Source organism: Anolis sagrei, chromosome 5 (assembly GCF_037176765.1).
Source record: "Anolis sagrei isolate rAnoSag1 chromosome 5, rAnoSag1.mat, whole genome shotgun sequence".
In the NCBI taxonomy this organism is placed as follows: Eukaryota; Metazoa; Chordata; class Lepidosauria; order Squamata; family Dactyloidae; genus Anolis; species Anolis sagrei.
Window position 1 is genome coordinate 177,969,626 of NC_090025.1, and position 14,999 is coordinate 177,984,624.

Here is a 14,999-nt window from a genome sequence, read left to right on the forward strand (position 1 = left end):
GTCCATTTACCTTGATATCTTTTTTCCATAGTGCTTTATTTACACACGTGCGAGGCATAACTACAGTAAAAAGAACAATGTAAAACGATGTTTAACGATACTGTCTCAGTCTTCAACTGACTGACCCTCACCGTTTAAAAGTCTGGCCTTATATAGGGCTTTCTGGCTTTTGCACACGGCACTAATACTGCGTCATCAAACTTTCTAGAGTATTCTAGAATCTTCCATAGTGTAAGTCGCAACATGCATTTTTTCAACCATACGTGATCACGTGATTGCTTATATCATAAAAACTAGAGCCAATATACATTTTTAAATGTCATTTTCGTTTTCAGCACCCCAAAATCATAAAAGAACAGCTATTTTCAGGCCCGAAACTTTTTCTCCGTTGAACAGTGTTATTATTATACTAAAATTATTATTCTACATCATCATCATTATTATCATCATCATTATTCTAAAGGCACAAATTCAAACAGTGCCAGCAAAAAGAAAAAAAATAAGAGAAGTGTAAAGAAACCAGAATGAATGTCCAAAGAATTTTCAGCTGAGCTAAGATTTAAAAGGGATATGTACAGGAATTAGAAAGGGAAGGATAACCAAAGAGAAAATCAAACAAATAACCAACATTTGTAGGGAAAAGATTCAGAAAGCTAACATGGAAAATGAGCTCAGGTTTACCACAGAGATTAAAACAATAATGGTTATGTCAGTAGAAAAAGGAAGAAAAAGGAAACGGTAGGGCCTCTGCAAGGAAAAGGTGGTGAAATGCTAGCAGAGGATAGGGAAAAGGCAGAGCTGTTCAACATCTTCTTTGCCTCAATCTTCTCCCAAAAGGAGATCAGTGTTCAACCTGAGCAATATGACGTAGATGAGGTAATAGGAGAAATGCAACCCAAAATAGGTAAAGAAGTAGTCCAGGGATACCTGGCTACTCTAAACGATTTCATGTCTCCAGGGCCAGATGAACTACAACCAAGAGTATTGAAGGAACTAGCAAAAGTCATTTCAGAACCACTGGCAATTCTTTTTGTGAGTTCTTGAAGAACAGGAGCAGTCCCAAAAGACTGGAGGAGGGCAAACGTAGTCCCTATCTTCAAGAAGGGAAAAAAGAGGACCCACACCGTTACCATCCAATCAGCCTGACAGCAATAACAGGAAATATTCTGTTGCAGATCATTAAGGAAGCAGTCTGCAATCACTAGAAAAAATGCTGTTATCACTAAAAGCCAATATGGATTTCTCAATAACAAGTCAAGTCAGACTAATGTTATCTCTTTTTTCGACAGGGTTACAAGCTTGGTAGACGTTTCACTAGTCTTTTAAAAATCGGAATGTTGCAAGCCATTGGTCTGTGATACAAATCATATCCTCCACCTATCTACTCTGTTATTTCCTTAACACTTAGAAAAGAAATCAAGATAACAGCAAAAAGCTCAAGTGTGAGTCAGAACTTGAACCCTGTAACACTTCTTTTGGGTCATTTAGTAAGGCTGCACCTCTTTAAGTACAACATCACTTTTATTAATCTTGTGTCAAAAGCATTGCATACAGAAGTATAAAACTGATAAAAAATAGGAGCACAAAAAAATAATTTTTGACCAAAAATGGGCAACAGCGACCTCATTGTCTGTATCTTTAATCAATTCTTCCTCTGTGCATGAGGCAGGGCATTATGGACAAGCACTCAGATGCTGAGTTGTTTGTTCTACTCTACAGTCGCACAAGGTAGAGGATTCTTCTAGGGTTATTTTTCCATGTCAGGAGCAACTTGAGAAACTGCAAGTCGCTTCTGCTGTGAGAGAATTGGCCGTCTGCAAGGACGTTGCCCAGGGAATGCCAGGATGTTTTGGTGTTTTATCATCCTTGTGGGAGGCTTCTCTCATGTCCCTGAATGGGGAGCTGGAGCTGACAGAGGGAGCCCATCCATGCTCTCCCCAAATTCAAACCTCCGACCTGTCGGTCTTTAGAACTGCCGGCACAAGGGTTTAACCCAATGCACCACCAAGAGCTCATTTTCTTCTAGGTAGAATTACATTAGGAAAGGTGTGATGTTATCTCACTTGGGATACATTTACACTGCCAAATGAATGCGGTTTGACACCACTTTAAGTGCTATGACTCAATGTTATGGAATCATGGGTGTTATAATTTCACAAGAGCTTTAGCTTTCCCTGCCAAAGAATGATGGGGCCTCAACACGATTCTATAGCATTATGCCATGAAAGTTAATGTAGTGTCAAACTGCCTTCATTTGACAGTGTAGATGCACTTTAAGTTACAATAATGCAATAACTCAATTATGCCTTAGTTGTTGCAAAAAGCAATTAATCACATATAACCAGTTGTTGTGACTACTTAATTCCAAAACTCTGAGCAGGTCAAAGGGAATCATAAATTCACCTGGGGGTCTTTCAATCTAGAGAAGTCTGGATTCAAGTAGAAAATGATCCCTTCCTTGGCACCATCTAGAGTGACACCTCGAATCAACAGGACAAATAGCATCACATAGGGGAAGGTGGCAGTGAAGTAGACTACCTGCAAAAAAAAATGAGCAACATGAAAAAAAAAGTATGAGGGAAGGGGACCAGTAATCAGACCAAGCGAATGATAATGATATGTATTGCACTTGTCTTTCCTAACTTGGTAATCTCCAGTTGTGTTAGATTACAACTCTCAGCACTAGACTGTAACTCCCAGAAATTTGGAAATTATAGTCCAATGTCTTTGGAAGGAACCAACTTTAGACCTTTAGACAAAATACCTTTAAAGTCTAACTTGCTCAAACTAAAATTGTATTGAGTGGGGGGGCAGAAAAAAATCATAGTATGTTTTTCTCCTTGTGAAGATAGGACAAAATATAAATAAAGTTTTATTATTATTATTATTATTATTTTATTATTCACATTCTTCATATCTCCACTACTCATTGATTTTGCTTTATTGATATCCCATCTTTCCCTCACATTGGATCCCGAAGTGGTTTATGGTATAAGTTAAAACAAAATAGTTAAAGTGATCTGTGATACAAATATTTAAAATGCATTAAACAACCAATCCAATTAAAACATGAATTAAAAACCATTAAAAAGACATTAAATACAAATAAACATCATCTGCCCTATACAGCCTTCCACCTAGCCAGTTAAAAGCTAGAGACTTGTTTGAACAAGAAGTTCTTTGTCTGCTGGTGAAAAGAAAACAGAAAAAAGGCCATCTGAGCGTGCCTTAGAAGGGTGTTCAGTAGTTTGGAGCAGTCCCACAGAAGGCTCTTCAAATATGAGAGCAAGACCCTTTCTTGAACATCAGACTTGAATAGGTGAATATGAGTTTTCAAGTAACCTATACTTGCTAGAAATACAACTAGAGAGACCACCAGAGCAATCTAGGCTTGCCATGCAGAAAAAGCACAATCAAAGCACCCCTGACAGATGGCCATCCAAGCTTTCAAAAAAGGAGCCTTGAACACGATCCAAGGCAGTGAGTTCTATTGTTAACCAGCTCTTACAATCATGAAGTTCTTCCTAACGTCCAAATCTCCTTTCCTGTAAAGGTGGCCTCAGGTTCCTACCTAACTTCTTTCAATCACAAAGTTGTGAAAACCTCTTCTTCTGGACTACAGATTGCAGAATTGTTCAGAATTGCCCATGGTGGCTGGCTGAGGGATTCTGAGAACAGTTTTTCAAAAGAAGTAACTTTCTGAAGTCCTGCTTTCTCCCCTTCCCACTGCTCCCCATTTTCCTGTTTGTCCAAGTCAGGCTTCCTTGTCAGTGGAGCACAGAATCTGCTGGGGAATTTAATATAGATTTCAAAGGAGTTCTCCAAGGTGCTGAATACTATCTCCAAAACATCAATTACCTTGGACAGCTTTTAAACTTCAAAGCAGAAGTCACTGGTGAACTGGCATGGAAACCAGCAGCTCTTCATTATTTCCAAGGAGTACCTACTTATTCCAGTTGGACCCAGCACTTCCCCACCCTACTTCCGTCCTGCTCATTCTTGGATACAGAGAGGCTGACAGGATAGATCAATACATCTGAAGAATTAACAGGCACAAGATTGCTCTTACTTTGCCAGTGGACTTGACTCCTTTCCAGATGCAGAAGTAACAGATGATCCAGGCAAGTAAGAGGCAGAGTGCCAACTCCCACCGCACGGTGCCCAGATTATGTATGCCGTCCGTTATTTTCAAGGCTCGATTCCTGCCAGTGCAGATGGAAAACGGGAAGGTTGATGTCCCAGCATAGCTTTTCCCTGCCAGCCTACATCAGCCCTTGCCTAATTAATTTTCACCTACTCCCTATGGCATATTTGACTTAGATGCCATCATTTCTAACACACTGAGGGATCTGAGCAAGTTGACTGAGTCTAAAAAGCTTATGATACCAATTTCGTTCTCTCTGTTTTGTCTCTAAGGTGCCATCAGATCCCTTTGCATACTGATTTTCCAGACTAACATAGCTATGTCTTTGGATTCTACACAAGTACGCAGTTACTTCTATTCCATTTCTACTTTTATTCTCTATGCCTAGTTTTAATTTCTGATTATTCTGGGCAATCAATATTTCCATCTTAATCTGTAGAAAATAGCGACCTTCTCAAACCTCTACTAGTTGTTTTTTATGTATATAACTCAGATTTCTTACTGTATTGTATATGTATTGGTATGCAATTTTACTTTAACTCTCTGTTGTGGGAGGGGCTGCAGACTATATGATCAGAACTGGGCTTGTTCAGGACTCAGACTCCATTTTAGAACAGCAAAGTTTCAGACTTCAATGTAGGAACTGTATGCTTTTAAGAAGACAGTAGGAACTGTTTGTTTTGGACTTCAGTAGGAACAGTATGCTTAGAGTCTTCATTGGACTTTCAGACTATTCAGAGACTCTATTAGACTCTCAGAACAGAGAGATGCTTTGGACTACCGACTATTGATTCTAAGAATGATGTTCTGTGTTATCTACACAGAGAAACTACTTCAAATCTACTTGTAACTGGATTGATAAGCAAAGTACCTGTATACTGAATACACAAAGTTTGTGAGTATACCAACTATGTAACTTTTAAAGAAATATACTTATTTTTGTCCCTTGAGAGCATTATTTAAAGATAAAGATATTTTAAGTGAGAGTAGATGTTTCTGGGCAACTAAAAGGAACACTTCTGAAGCTCTGCTGAATATGTGTGTGTGTGTGTGTGTGTGTGTTTGTGCATTGGCATATTTTGTCCCTAACAGTTCAAAGACATGCTTAGGTACATCAGTTTAACAGCTGAGAAACCTAGATGCTTTGCATGAATGCTGGTGAATGCCATTTTCCCAAAAGTTTATGATTCTAACAAGTCATACTTTTTACCAAGAGGTTTTAGCATGATTTTTCAAAAGGTTGTGACTTTTAACAAAGTCATGCCTTTCCAAAGATCATAAAATTTCCAAAAAGTTCTGGAGATTTCCATTTTCCAAAATAATCTCCAAATCAGCCCTCTCCATCATATTGCATCCTTTGCTCTCTTTTGGAAAAGACCTCGTTCCTTTCATTTTGGGAAGGGGGGAACCCATTTATACCCTTTGAATGAGAAGAAACAGCAAACTGATTCCATATTTAGACTATAGATTTTCTTTTCTTTTAATGCAATATCAGTAAAGCTATTTCTAGCTGAGCTGTCTCAATAGTGACATGGTTTGTATTGAGAAATGACTTCCATGCGAGCAGGATGGTCCAGCACGCTGCTCCAATATCAGAGCACTGAATGGGTTACTAAATTCACACTGCTGCCCTTCTGTTTTTCCAGTGCATTTTCTTACTCTGAGACAACCTAGTGGAAAAGGTCATGTGGGCAGTCCTTTGAACACTCTTTTGTTTGAGCTATACAGAAGGCAGATTCAAAAGTTTCCTCCCTGCAAATTCTTTTGAAAGAAAAGAATCTGAACTATCAAAATGCAACATACTCCCAGAACTCGATGACTGGGGAGGTGGAGCCAGATGTCGCAGTCACATTTGGCAAATTGGAGCTGTTCGGCGAGGCCACACAGCGCTCTGCAAAAAGAAGAATCATACTGTTGGAAAGGAATTCTGGAATGATCTGGTCTAGCCCTCAGTACGGCTGAGGTCCTGCAATGCAATATAGCTGTGCTTTTCAGGCAATGTGATTTGGGGAAGGGCAGCAATTATGTTTTCCCCAATGGCCAGGGAATGGCAGTACATTCTGTACTTCTTGCATTCCCCTTTCTTTTCTGGAAACTTGTCAGGGTTCAGCAGCTACTGGTTCAGAGGCTGACACTATCCAGGGACCACTACTAGCACTGAACTACAGAACTCCAATATTCCAGAGACTGTGGGCTGTCCAACTTTGATTTCAGCACCTCCAGCATAGGAAAGTCCAGCACTTCTCAAGGCAGTTTTCCCCCCATTCCAAGAAAGCAAGCCTGTCCAAGCATGATCAAAAATTGGAAAAGTGTGAAATGGGGGTGGGGTGTGAATTGAACCTCAACTCTTGATTCCCCCATTCAAGAGCTTCAGTCCAAAAAAGCACTTTTTCCAAGTTCTGGTCTGACTGAGAGTACAAGTATACCGCCATAGTTCAAGGCTATGGAATCCTGGGAGTTGTAGTTCTACTAGAATCATAGAGTTGGAAGAGACCTCGTTGGCCATTCAGTCCAACTCCCTGCCAAGTAGCAGGAAAATCGCATTCAATGCACCCAGACAGATGACCATCCAGCCTCTGTTTAAAAGCCTCCAAAGAGGGAGCCTCCACCACCTTCCAGGGCAGAGAGTTCCATTGCTGAACAGTTCTCACAGTCAGGAAGTTCTTCCTAATTTTTTGGTGGAATGCCCTTTCCTGTAGTTTGAAGCCATTGTTCCACATCCTAGTCTCTAGGGCAGCAGAAAACAAGTCTGCTCCCTCCTCCCTATGACTCCCCCTCACACATACTAGGTCTTTAGCCTTTTCTGCCAAAGTGTGATGCTGCCTCACCAAGCTACAACTTCCAGGATTCCATAGCCTTGAGCCATAGCATTTAAAGTGGCAGCAAATTGCATTAATTCCACAATGTAGGTGTACCATGAGCTTCTTTTAAAACATTTCCCTCCTTTCACTGGATTCCTCCTGTCCAGAATTCCAGAAGGACAAAGCAACTTCTTCAACATGATGACAACAAGATGTTTGTGGCATGCAAATTAATGTTAAGTGAGGCAAATGCATTTAAAATGGTGATTCCCAAATTCTAGTCCTCCAAGGGTTTTGAATTTCACCTCCCGGAAACCTCAGCTGCCTTGGACATTGGTCAAAGATTCTGGGAGCTGAAGTCCAAAACACCTGAAGGATCAAGGTTTTGGAAACACCGATTTGAAAGAACAATCCCAGATTCACCTCCTTCTCCCTCTCCACATTCACCTTCTGGCATTGCTTTGCAGAGACCCAAACTCATTCTTATGTAAATATACTCCTGTAAGAGCATTTATCTTTACAGTCCCCAAAGATGGGATTATACTATAAAAGAATCAAGGACTTATGGTTGTTCTAGATGCTAATGAAGGGAACTTAGAGGCCAAATGATAAAGAAAAGAAAAGAAAAGTGACAGAAGAAAGCACAGAGTGTTAAGCATGAGGAAAAATAAACAACTTAGAGAGAAGATACTCATTGGAGTGATTTTCCAAACACATATGCGTATGGATACTAATAGAGATCCTTAATAACATACAGGACCAAGCTAAGTTGACCACTTGAGTATCTCCAGAAAAAGAAAGCACAGCCCCAGAAAGAAAAAGAAACGAGGACACATTTGCAGCCAATTTGCATGTAATAATGTAGGTGTATAGGTGCAAATTTGGAAAAGATTGCTTTTCTGTTTTAGCAGGCCTTCTGACTGCCCAAGGGAAAAAGTCTTGCATAATATGCTTTACTGTTTATTTCTTGTTCTCTTTATAATGGCTGTGGTCAGCATCCTGCATGGGACACACAGCTGCACTCCAAACCCTGAAAAGTGAAGGGATTCAGTGATGCTGGCAAACAGGGAACAAAGGTGGAGCAATGTGTCCAGTCCTTGGCCACCACTGAGTCAACAGACAGCAAGCAGAAGCAGGGACATCTAGGAAACTCCTCATCACACAATGGCAGGAGAAGGATAGATTAGACATGCCATCCTTCAACACCCCACTCACCAGCAGCACAGAACTTGGAACAGTGGCCTGTTTTTTAAGGTGAGTTTAACAGGCATTTGTGCTTTAGCAACTGTGCCCAAATCATAAATGCTCCTAAAACCCACCTTAGAAGCCAGGCTGCTATATCATCTGATTGAATATGAAAGAAGTGCAGGATGCCAGCCTATGCTGGCAACTGGTTTTAATTGTATTGTGAGTGTAACTTCATTTTTAACTTCTTAATGAGACAAATGTTGCCTATGTTTGTTTTAACTGTTGTAAGACAGTTTGGACATGAGTCCAATATAGGTGGGAATAGATATAAATTGTTGTCGCTGTTGTTGTTGTTCCTGTAGCAGAAAAGACTGTGATTATGTGATAATTTGAGGATGGATGTAGTTCTGCAGGAAGTCATTTCCTTTGTAGATATAAGATTCAAGGCTCAAGCCCTGGTGTCATCAGATAAGGGTCAAAAAAATCTTGCTTGAAATGTTAAAAACCTGCTCTCAGTCAACAATACTGGGCTGGGTAGTATTGTGATCTTGTTTGCTGTGTACTAGTCTTGTTGTGTTTCAAATAAGAAGAAGAGGAGGAGGAGGATGATTTAAAGATCTATATCACCTATATGTGATTATGAGATAATTTGAGGACGGATGTAGTTCTGGTGTAAGTCATTTCCTTTGTAGCTAGAAGAGGGCTCAAGCCCTGGGGTCGTCAGATAAGAGTCCAAAAAATCTTGCTTGAAATGTCAAAAACCTGCTCTCAATCAGCAATACTGGGCTGGGTGCTCCAATGGGCTGGGTAACCCAATAATAATAATAATAATAATAATAATAATAATAATAATAATAACAACAACAACAATAATGCCTAAAGACCTTGGCCTGAACACCTCAAACTACTCTGGGACTTCCGAATTCAGACTCACAGACTTTTGGAGCACAATACTCCTGACCACATGATTACAGGAGGAAAAAAACAAGTATGGATCGACGATGTTGCAATCCCAGGCAACTGCAGGCTTGAGGCAGGATACAACATCATTACTACAAGAAATAAAACAGTATTAAAAACATCCAACCAGATGTTGGATAAGTATAAGGCACTTCCTATGATATGAACTTATTATTATTAGTAGTAGTACTAATAGTAGTGGTAGTAGTACTAAAAGTAGTAGTACACAGCAAACAAGATCACTATGCTGATTTTTGTATTCAATCACATGTTAGACACTTCCCAAGTGTCTAGGACTGTGTGATGTATCGGTGAATAATGCATGCAGATCCGAGTAGGATGGCCTTTTGCAGCTGACAGATGGTAATTTTGTCAGCAATGATTGGTTTTAAGTGCAGGCCAAGGTCTTTAGGCCCTGCATCCAGTTTGCCGATCACCACTGGGATCTCCTTGACTGTCTTATGCCAGTCTTTGCAGTTCGATCTTTATATCCTCGTATCATGTCAGCTTTTCCAGTTGTTTCTCGTCAATTCTGCTTTCGCCTGGGATATCATCATCATCATCATCATCATCATCATCTATACTCCACCTTTCTCCCTGTGGGGACTCCAGGCAGCAAAGATTACACACCTAGCAAGTTTAAATGGTGCAATATAAAAGTTAAAAAGCAATTAAATTGTAACAGTAGGGTAGGTGCTTGCTCAATCTAATAATGGGAAACCTCAATCCACCTGCTCTCTTATCTTTATCACTTCTACAGAAAGGGAACTGTCCTCCAACAGCCCTCTCTAAATATATGCGAAGTCCTGATTGCAGAGACACCAGCGGAGAAGGATTTTATGGCAGAAATTCAGGAACCCCCTAAGCAGAACGAGCCAGAAGGTCTCCAAATACAGCCATGCTTTGAAGTAAGGCAGGCCAGGCACATTATCACTTGAAGGTGTGTACATCTGTAAAGTCATTTGATCCAGCCTGTAAAATTATCTAAATGCATCAGTGCTAACCTAATATGAGAAGGAGGGGAAAAACTAACTATAGAACTGGAACAAGAACCCAAGCCTTCAGATGTGTGAGACAAAAGCTGTACCGTATTGTACTGTACAGATTTAATATACAAAAATACTAGATGTATGATATAAGAACAAGACAAAAGAGAGTCCAACATACTCACTGTTAGAGGAAAAGAGTGAAGGTAAGTAGGCCGAACAGAGCAAGAGGCACACAAAGGTCAGTAGCATCTCTGAAGATCGGCAACCAAAGGCTGGCTAAACAAAGCTGCAGTTCATAGACTCACTTGAGGGGACTCTGGCCTTTTTAACTTTTTGAAAGTAAGAGGTAGACAAGAGGCCTGTGATGTATTTGATTGCTATGCAGGAAGGTCAGGGGTGCCTCTTTCTCCACCCATTCATAGGTTCAGGAGCTTATGATCAGCTCTCAGAAAGGTTGTTCATAGACCCACAAAGACTTCTAAGAATAAAAACGAGACACACAGGAAACAAGTCCACCAGACTAAGTGAGGAAGTGGATAGAAGGATATGTAATGTGCACAACATGTCCCTCATTCCTCCCACAAAATACTATAAGCAAGGTAAAGGTAAAGATAAACGTTTTCCGCTGACATTAAGTCCAGTTGTGCCCAACTCTGGGGGTTGGTGCTCATCTCCATTTCTGAGCCAAAGAGCCAGCGTTGTCCGTAGAGACATCCAAGGTCATGTGGCAAGCATGACTTCATGGAGCACTATTACCTTCCCACCTATTTATCTATTCACATTTGCATGTTTTCTAACTGCTAGGTTGGTAGAAGCTGGGGCTAACAGCGGGAGCTCATGCCACTCACGAGATTTGAACCTGCAACCTTTCGGTCAGCAAGTTCAGCAGCTCAGCAGTTTAACCCACTTTGCCACTGGGGGCTCCTTATAAGCAAACGATATTGCATTCATCTATCCCATGTACATGTAAGATGGGGTGGTAAGTACATTTTACCTAAGGAGGTCAGGAGAAGTGATATGGTACACATAAATTGGTCCTCAGTTAGAAATGAGTTATTTAGGGAGCTGAGACTCAGCAGAAATAGTTGAAAGGTTGCTGCTGCTGCCCCTTAGCAAGAGAGGGAGTTGCCTAATGGCAGGGCAGGGAGTTTCTTATCTGTGATTGAAATGACTACACAGTACCTCCTTTCAACAAGTTTTATTCGCAAGTGCAAGGCTGCAGATGCTGTACAGTTTTTAGAAAGCTTACAAACCTTGAAAGCACCAGATTCCACCTAATCTTGGAAGCCAAGCAGGGTTAGGCCTAGCTCATTCTTGGATGGAGGACCACCAAGGAATACCAGGTCCTTCAGAGGAAGGCAATGGCAAACCATCTCTTAGTATTGCTCACCTAAGAAAGCCCTATGAAATTGGTAAAGGTGTCATAAGTGGGTTGTTGTAGGTTTTTTTCGGGCAATATGGCCATGTTCTAGAGGCATTTTCTCCTGACGTTTCGCCTGCATCTATGGCAAGCATCCTCAGAGGTAGTGAGGTCTCATAAGTGTTTAAGCCTTCAAGGTAACTTGAAAATCCATGTACACATAGGTAAAGGTTTCCCCTAACATTAAGTCTAGTCATATCCGACTGGGGGGTGATGCTCATCTCCATTTCTAAGCCAAAGAGCCAGTGTTGTCCCTATACACCTTCAAGGTCATGTGGTCAGCATGACTGCATGGAGTGCCATTACCTTCCCACAGAAGCGGTACCTATTGATCTACTCACATTTGCATGTTTTCAAACTGCTGGGTTGGCAGAAGCTGGGCCTAACAGCAGGAATTCACCCTGCTCCACAGATTCGAACTGCCAACCTTTCGGTCAGCAAGTTCAGCAGCTCAGTGGTTTAACCTGCTGCACCACCAAGGGTACACATATACAAAATGCATTATCTGAAGTAAGAGAATGAGAGCTGGCAGAGCCAATCTCCCAAAAGGCACAGATGTATGTTTCACAAATGCCAGTCATACAATGGCCCAAGTCGAAAGATTAGGCAGAGTGAAGCAGAAACCTGATCAGTCTCAGAGAATCAATGAATTCCCTGGACTAGAAATGGGATCAGATAGAAACTGGAATCCTGTTGGTGACTACCAGTTACATTAGGGCCTTGGTTGGGCATTTTGTCCAATGGAGAATGTTTGCATTCAGTTTAATGCATGCCCACACAAATGCAAATGCATATTTGAGAGTACATTCAGTTGCATAGCTTTCCCATACAACATAAGGATTGTGCAGCAAATACAATACTTACACTATATATAGAAATTCATGACACACTGCTCCAGTGATTTCAGCTTTGTCTTTTCCAGCTTGAGAAACAAAAGTATTTGGAGCTCTGACCCATAAAAGACAATAAAAACAACCACGGCTCCATGTTTTTCCACAAAGACATCAAATATAGATAAAGTTTCCATACCTGTATTCCAGGTATTATTGCAGCTGGCCCAAGGGAGAACAGCAGCGAAGGAGTTAAATAGGTAAAACAGGGCCCAAGCCAAAATGACAATATAGTAGATATTCAGGTAGGATTCGATGACTTGTGAGGCATATCCAATTCCTAAGTGGGAGACAGACAGACAGACAGACAGAGATGAGGATGTCCAAACAGAAATTGACGTTAAAAACCGGCACAAAAGTGGTCCATTTGATCTAAAGCAGGTATGAACAAACTTCAGCCCTCCAGGTGTTTTGGACTCCAACTCCCACAATTCCTAACAGCCTACCGGCTGTTAGGAATTGTGGGAGTTGGAGTCCAAAACACCTGGAGGGCTGAAGTTTGCCCATGCCTGATCTAGAGGCAGCTATTGGATTCTATGTCAATTGGACAGTGAGTTTCTCTTAAGCTTTACTACTGCTTTTTAATCCTATGAGCACTTAGATGCCTCCATAGACTTTTGGACACTTTCTCAATTGACATTCACTGTTTTCTCTCATGATTTCTAGAGTCTTTCCCCCCTGCCAAGCTGGTCAACATCTCTAGGCCGCATCGGATGCATTATGCATGAGAAAGCAGCGATTCACAAGCATTTCTAGAGTGCCTTTCCACATCGTCAATCTCAAAACACTTCAAATGGGACTAAATTGATATAATTCAATGATGCCATTTAAAGTGACTGGTTATTATAGTTCTTCTGATGGGGAAAAATTGGTGTACATACATATTATTTACATGCCTCCATACTTCACTGTACTTGGAATATTTCAACTTTTTTTGGATCAGGATGTTTCTTTAGGTAAAGAAGTCTATTTTGCAAAAAACATCATGTCATGTTCAGGCCCATCATTACATGTCCATGCTGCAAGGCGCTTTTGGTCACTTCTGGTGTGAGAGAATCCGCCGACTACAAATATGTTACCCAAGGGATGCCCGGATGTATTGCAATTCTGTGGGGAGGCTTCTCTCATGTTACCTGGGAAGAAATCCCACTGGAGCAGTGCAGCACACCCTTATATGCAAAGACATATATAGACCTGAAGGCTAATGCCGCTTGCCAAACCCAATGATAATAAACCCACTGAATCAATGGAATCTAAAATGCAGACGTATGCTTTTCACCTTAAGAACAGACAAGCATCTCGAGCTCTGGGGATTACCTGGGAAGGAATCCCAGTTGAGCATTGCAACACACCCAAATACCTGGGAGTGATATCATAGGAAAGCTGACTGGCACAATCTGGGGATCACAACCAGACACAGTGAAGATATCTGCCCTTGTGCTTTGCTACTCTCCTGCTCAATACACATGCCCATTATGGAACATTTCTCACCATGCTAAAACAGTGGATGTGAATCTTAATGAGACATGCCGCATTATCACAGGATGTCTGCGGCCTACACCACTGGAGAAATTACACTGTTTAGTCGGTATTGCACCCCCTGACATTTGCTGGGAAGTAGCAGCCAATAATGAAAGGATCAAGGCAATTACATCTTTGGCCCATCCCCTGTTCAGATATCAGCTAGCATGCCAATGCCTTAAATCAAGAAATAGTTTTCTAAGATCTACAGAGATAATTGCAGGAACACCTCAGCAAACAAGAGTCCCAAAGTGGCAGGCTCAAACTTGGAACCTCAATCAATGGCTGATACCAAATGAGAGACTCCCTCCTGGGCACACAGAAGACTGGGTGACTTGGAAGGTGCTGAACAGACTGCACTCTGGCACCATGAGATGCAGAACTAACCTTAAGAAATGGGGCCACAAAGTGGAGTCCACGGCATGCAAGTGTGGAGAAGAGCAACCCACAGACCACGGACTGCAATGCAACCTGAGCCCTGCCACATGCACAATGGAAAATCTTCTTACACCAGAGGTACTCCAAATGGCCTGATACTGGTCAGAGGACATTTAATAAAATGCCAAGTTTTTAAACTTTGTGGGGTTTTTTTAAAAAAATACATGACAACTGTTTGCTCCTGGTATGATATATAAATAAATTACATTTCCAGAGAAAATAAACAGCCATTGGGATCTAACCAAGAATGTGTACCCAATCTAGTCTGCATGCTTATAACTGTTTTTAGCTGAAAATGTTGACCACTTTGACTGCTTCATCCCCCAAGGAGCTGTCACCCTGCAAAGCAGCCAGGAAAGAATTATTTTCAGCAGAAAAATATTCCAAGCCCACTTTAGACCATCTACTTTTCCTGCAAAATAAAACCAGAGATGTTCTTGCCTGGTCCAATTTCACTTCTTAAGAAGCAAATGGAGCATTTCACACCACAAATTATTTATTATTATGTTTATTTATATCCTGCTTTTTTTCTCCACAGGAAGACTCAAAGTGGCTAAGTCAAGATGTAAAATGTCAAGATGAAAAAAAGTCAAGATGCAAAAAATATTCAAATCATATTGAGACATGAAGTGAAAGAAAAACTTCACA

At 41.0% G+C, this 14,999-nt stretch overlaps 1 protein-coding gene across 1 annotated transcript in view; it reads right to left on the reverse strand.

Moving 5' to 3' along the window:
* The window catches only part of LOC132775789 (sodium- and chloride-dependent betaine transporter-like), a 97,073-nt gene that overhangs the window by 50,182 nt on the left and 31,892 nt on the right, over window positions 1-14,999 (reverse strand). The window contains exons 4-7 of the mRNA XM_060776748.2: window positions 12,532-12,672; window positions 5,948-6,035; window positions 4,070-4,202; window positions 2,404-2,538 (exon numbers count right to left, since the gene is read on the reverse strand). Of these exons, the coding sequence (XP_060632731.2) occupies window positions 2,404-2,538; window positions 4,070-4,202; window positions 5,948-6,035; window positions 12,532-12,672 (497 nt within the window). The remainder of the gene's footprint in view (window positions 1-2,403; window positions 2,539-4,069; window positions 4,203-5,947; window positions 6,036-12,531; window positions 12,673-14,999) is intronic.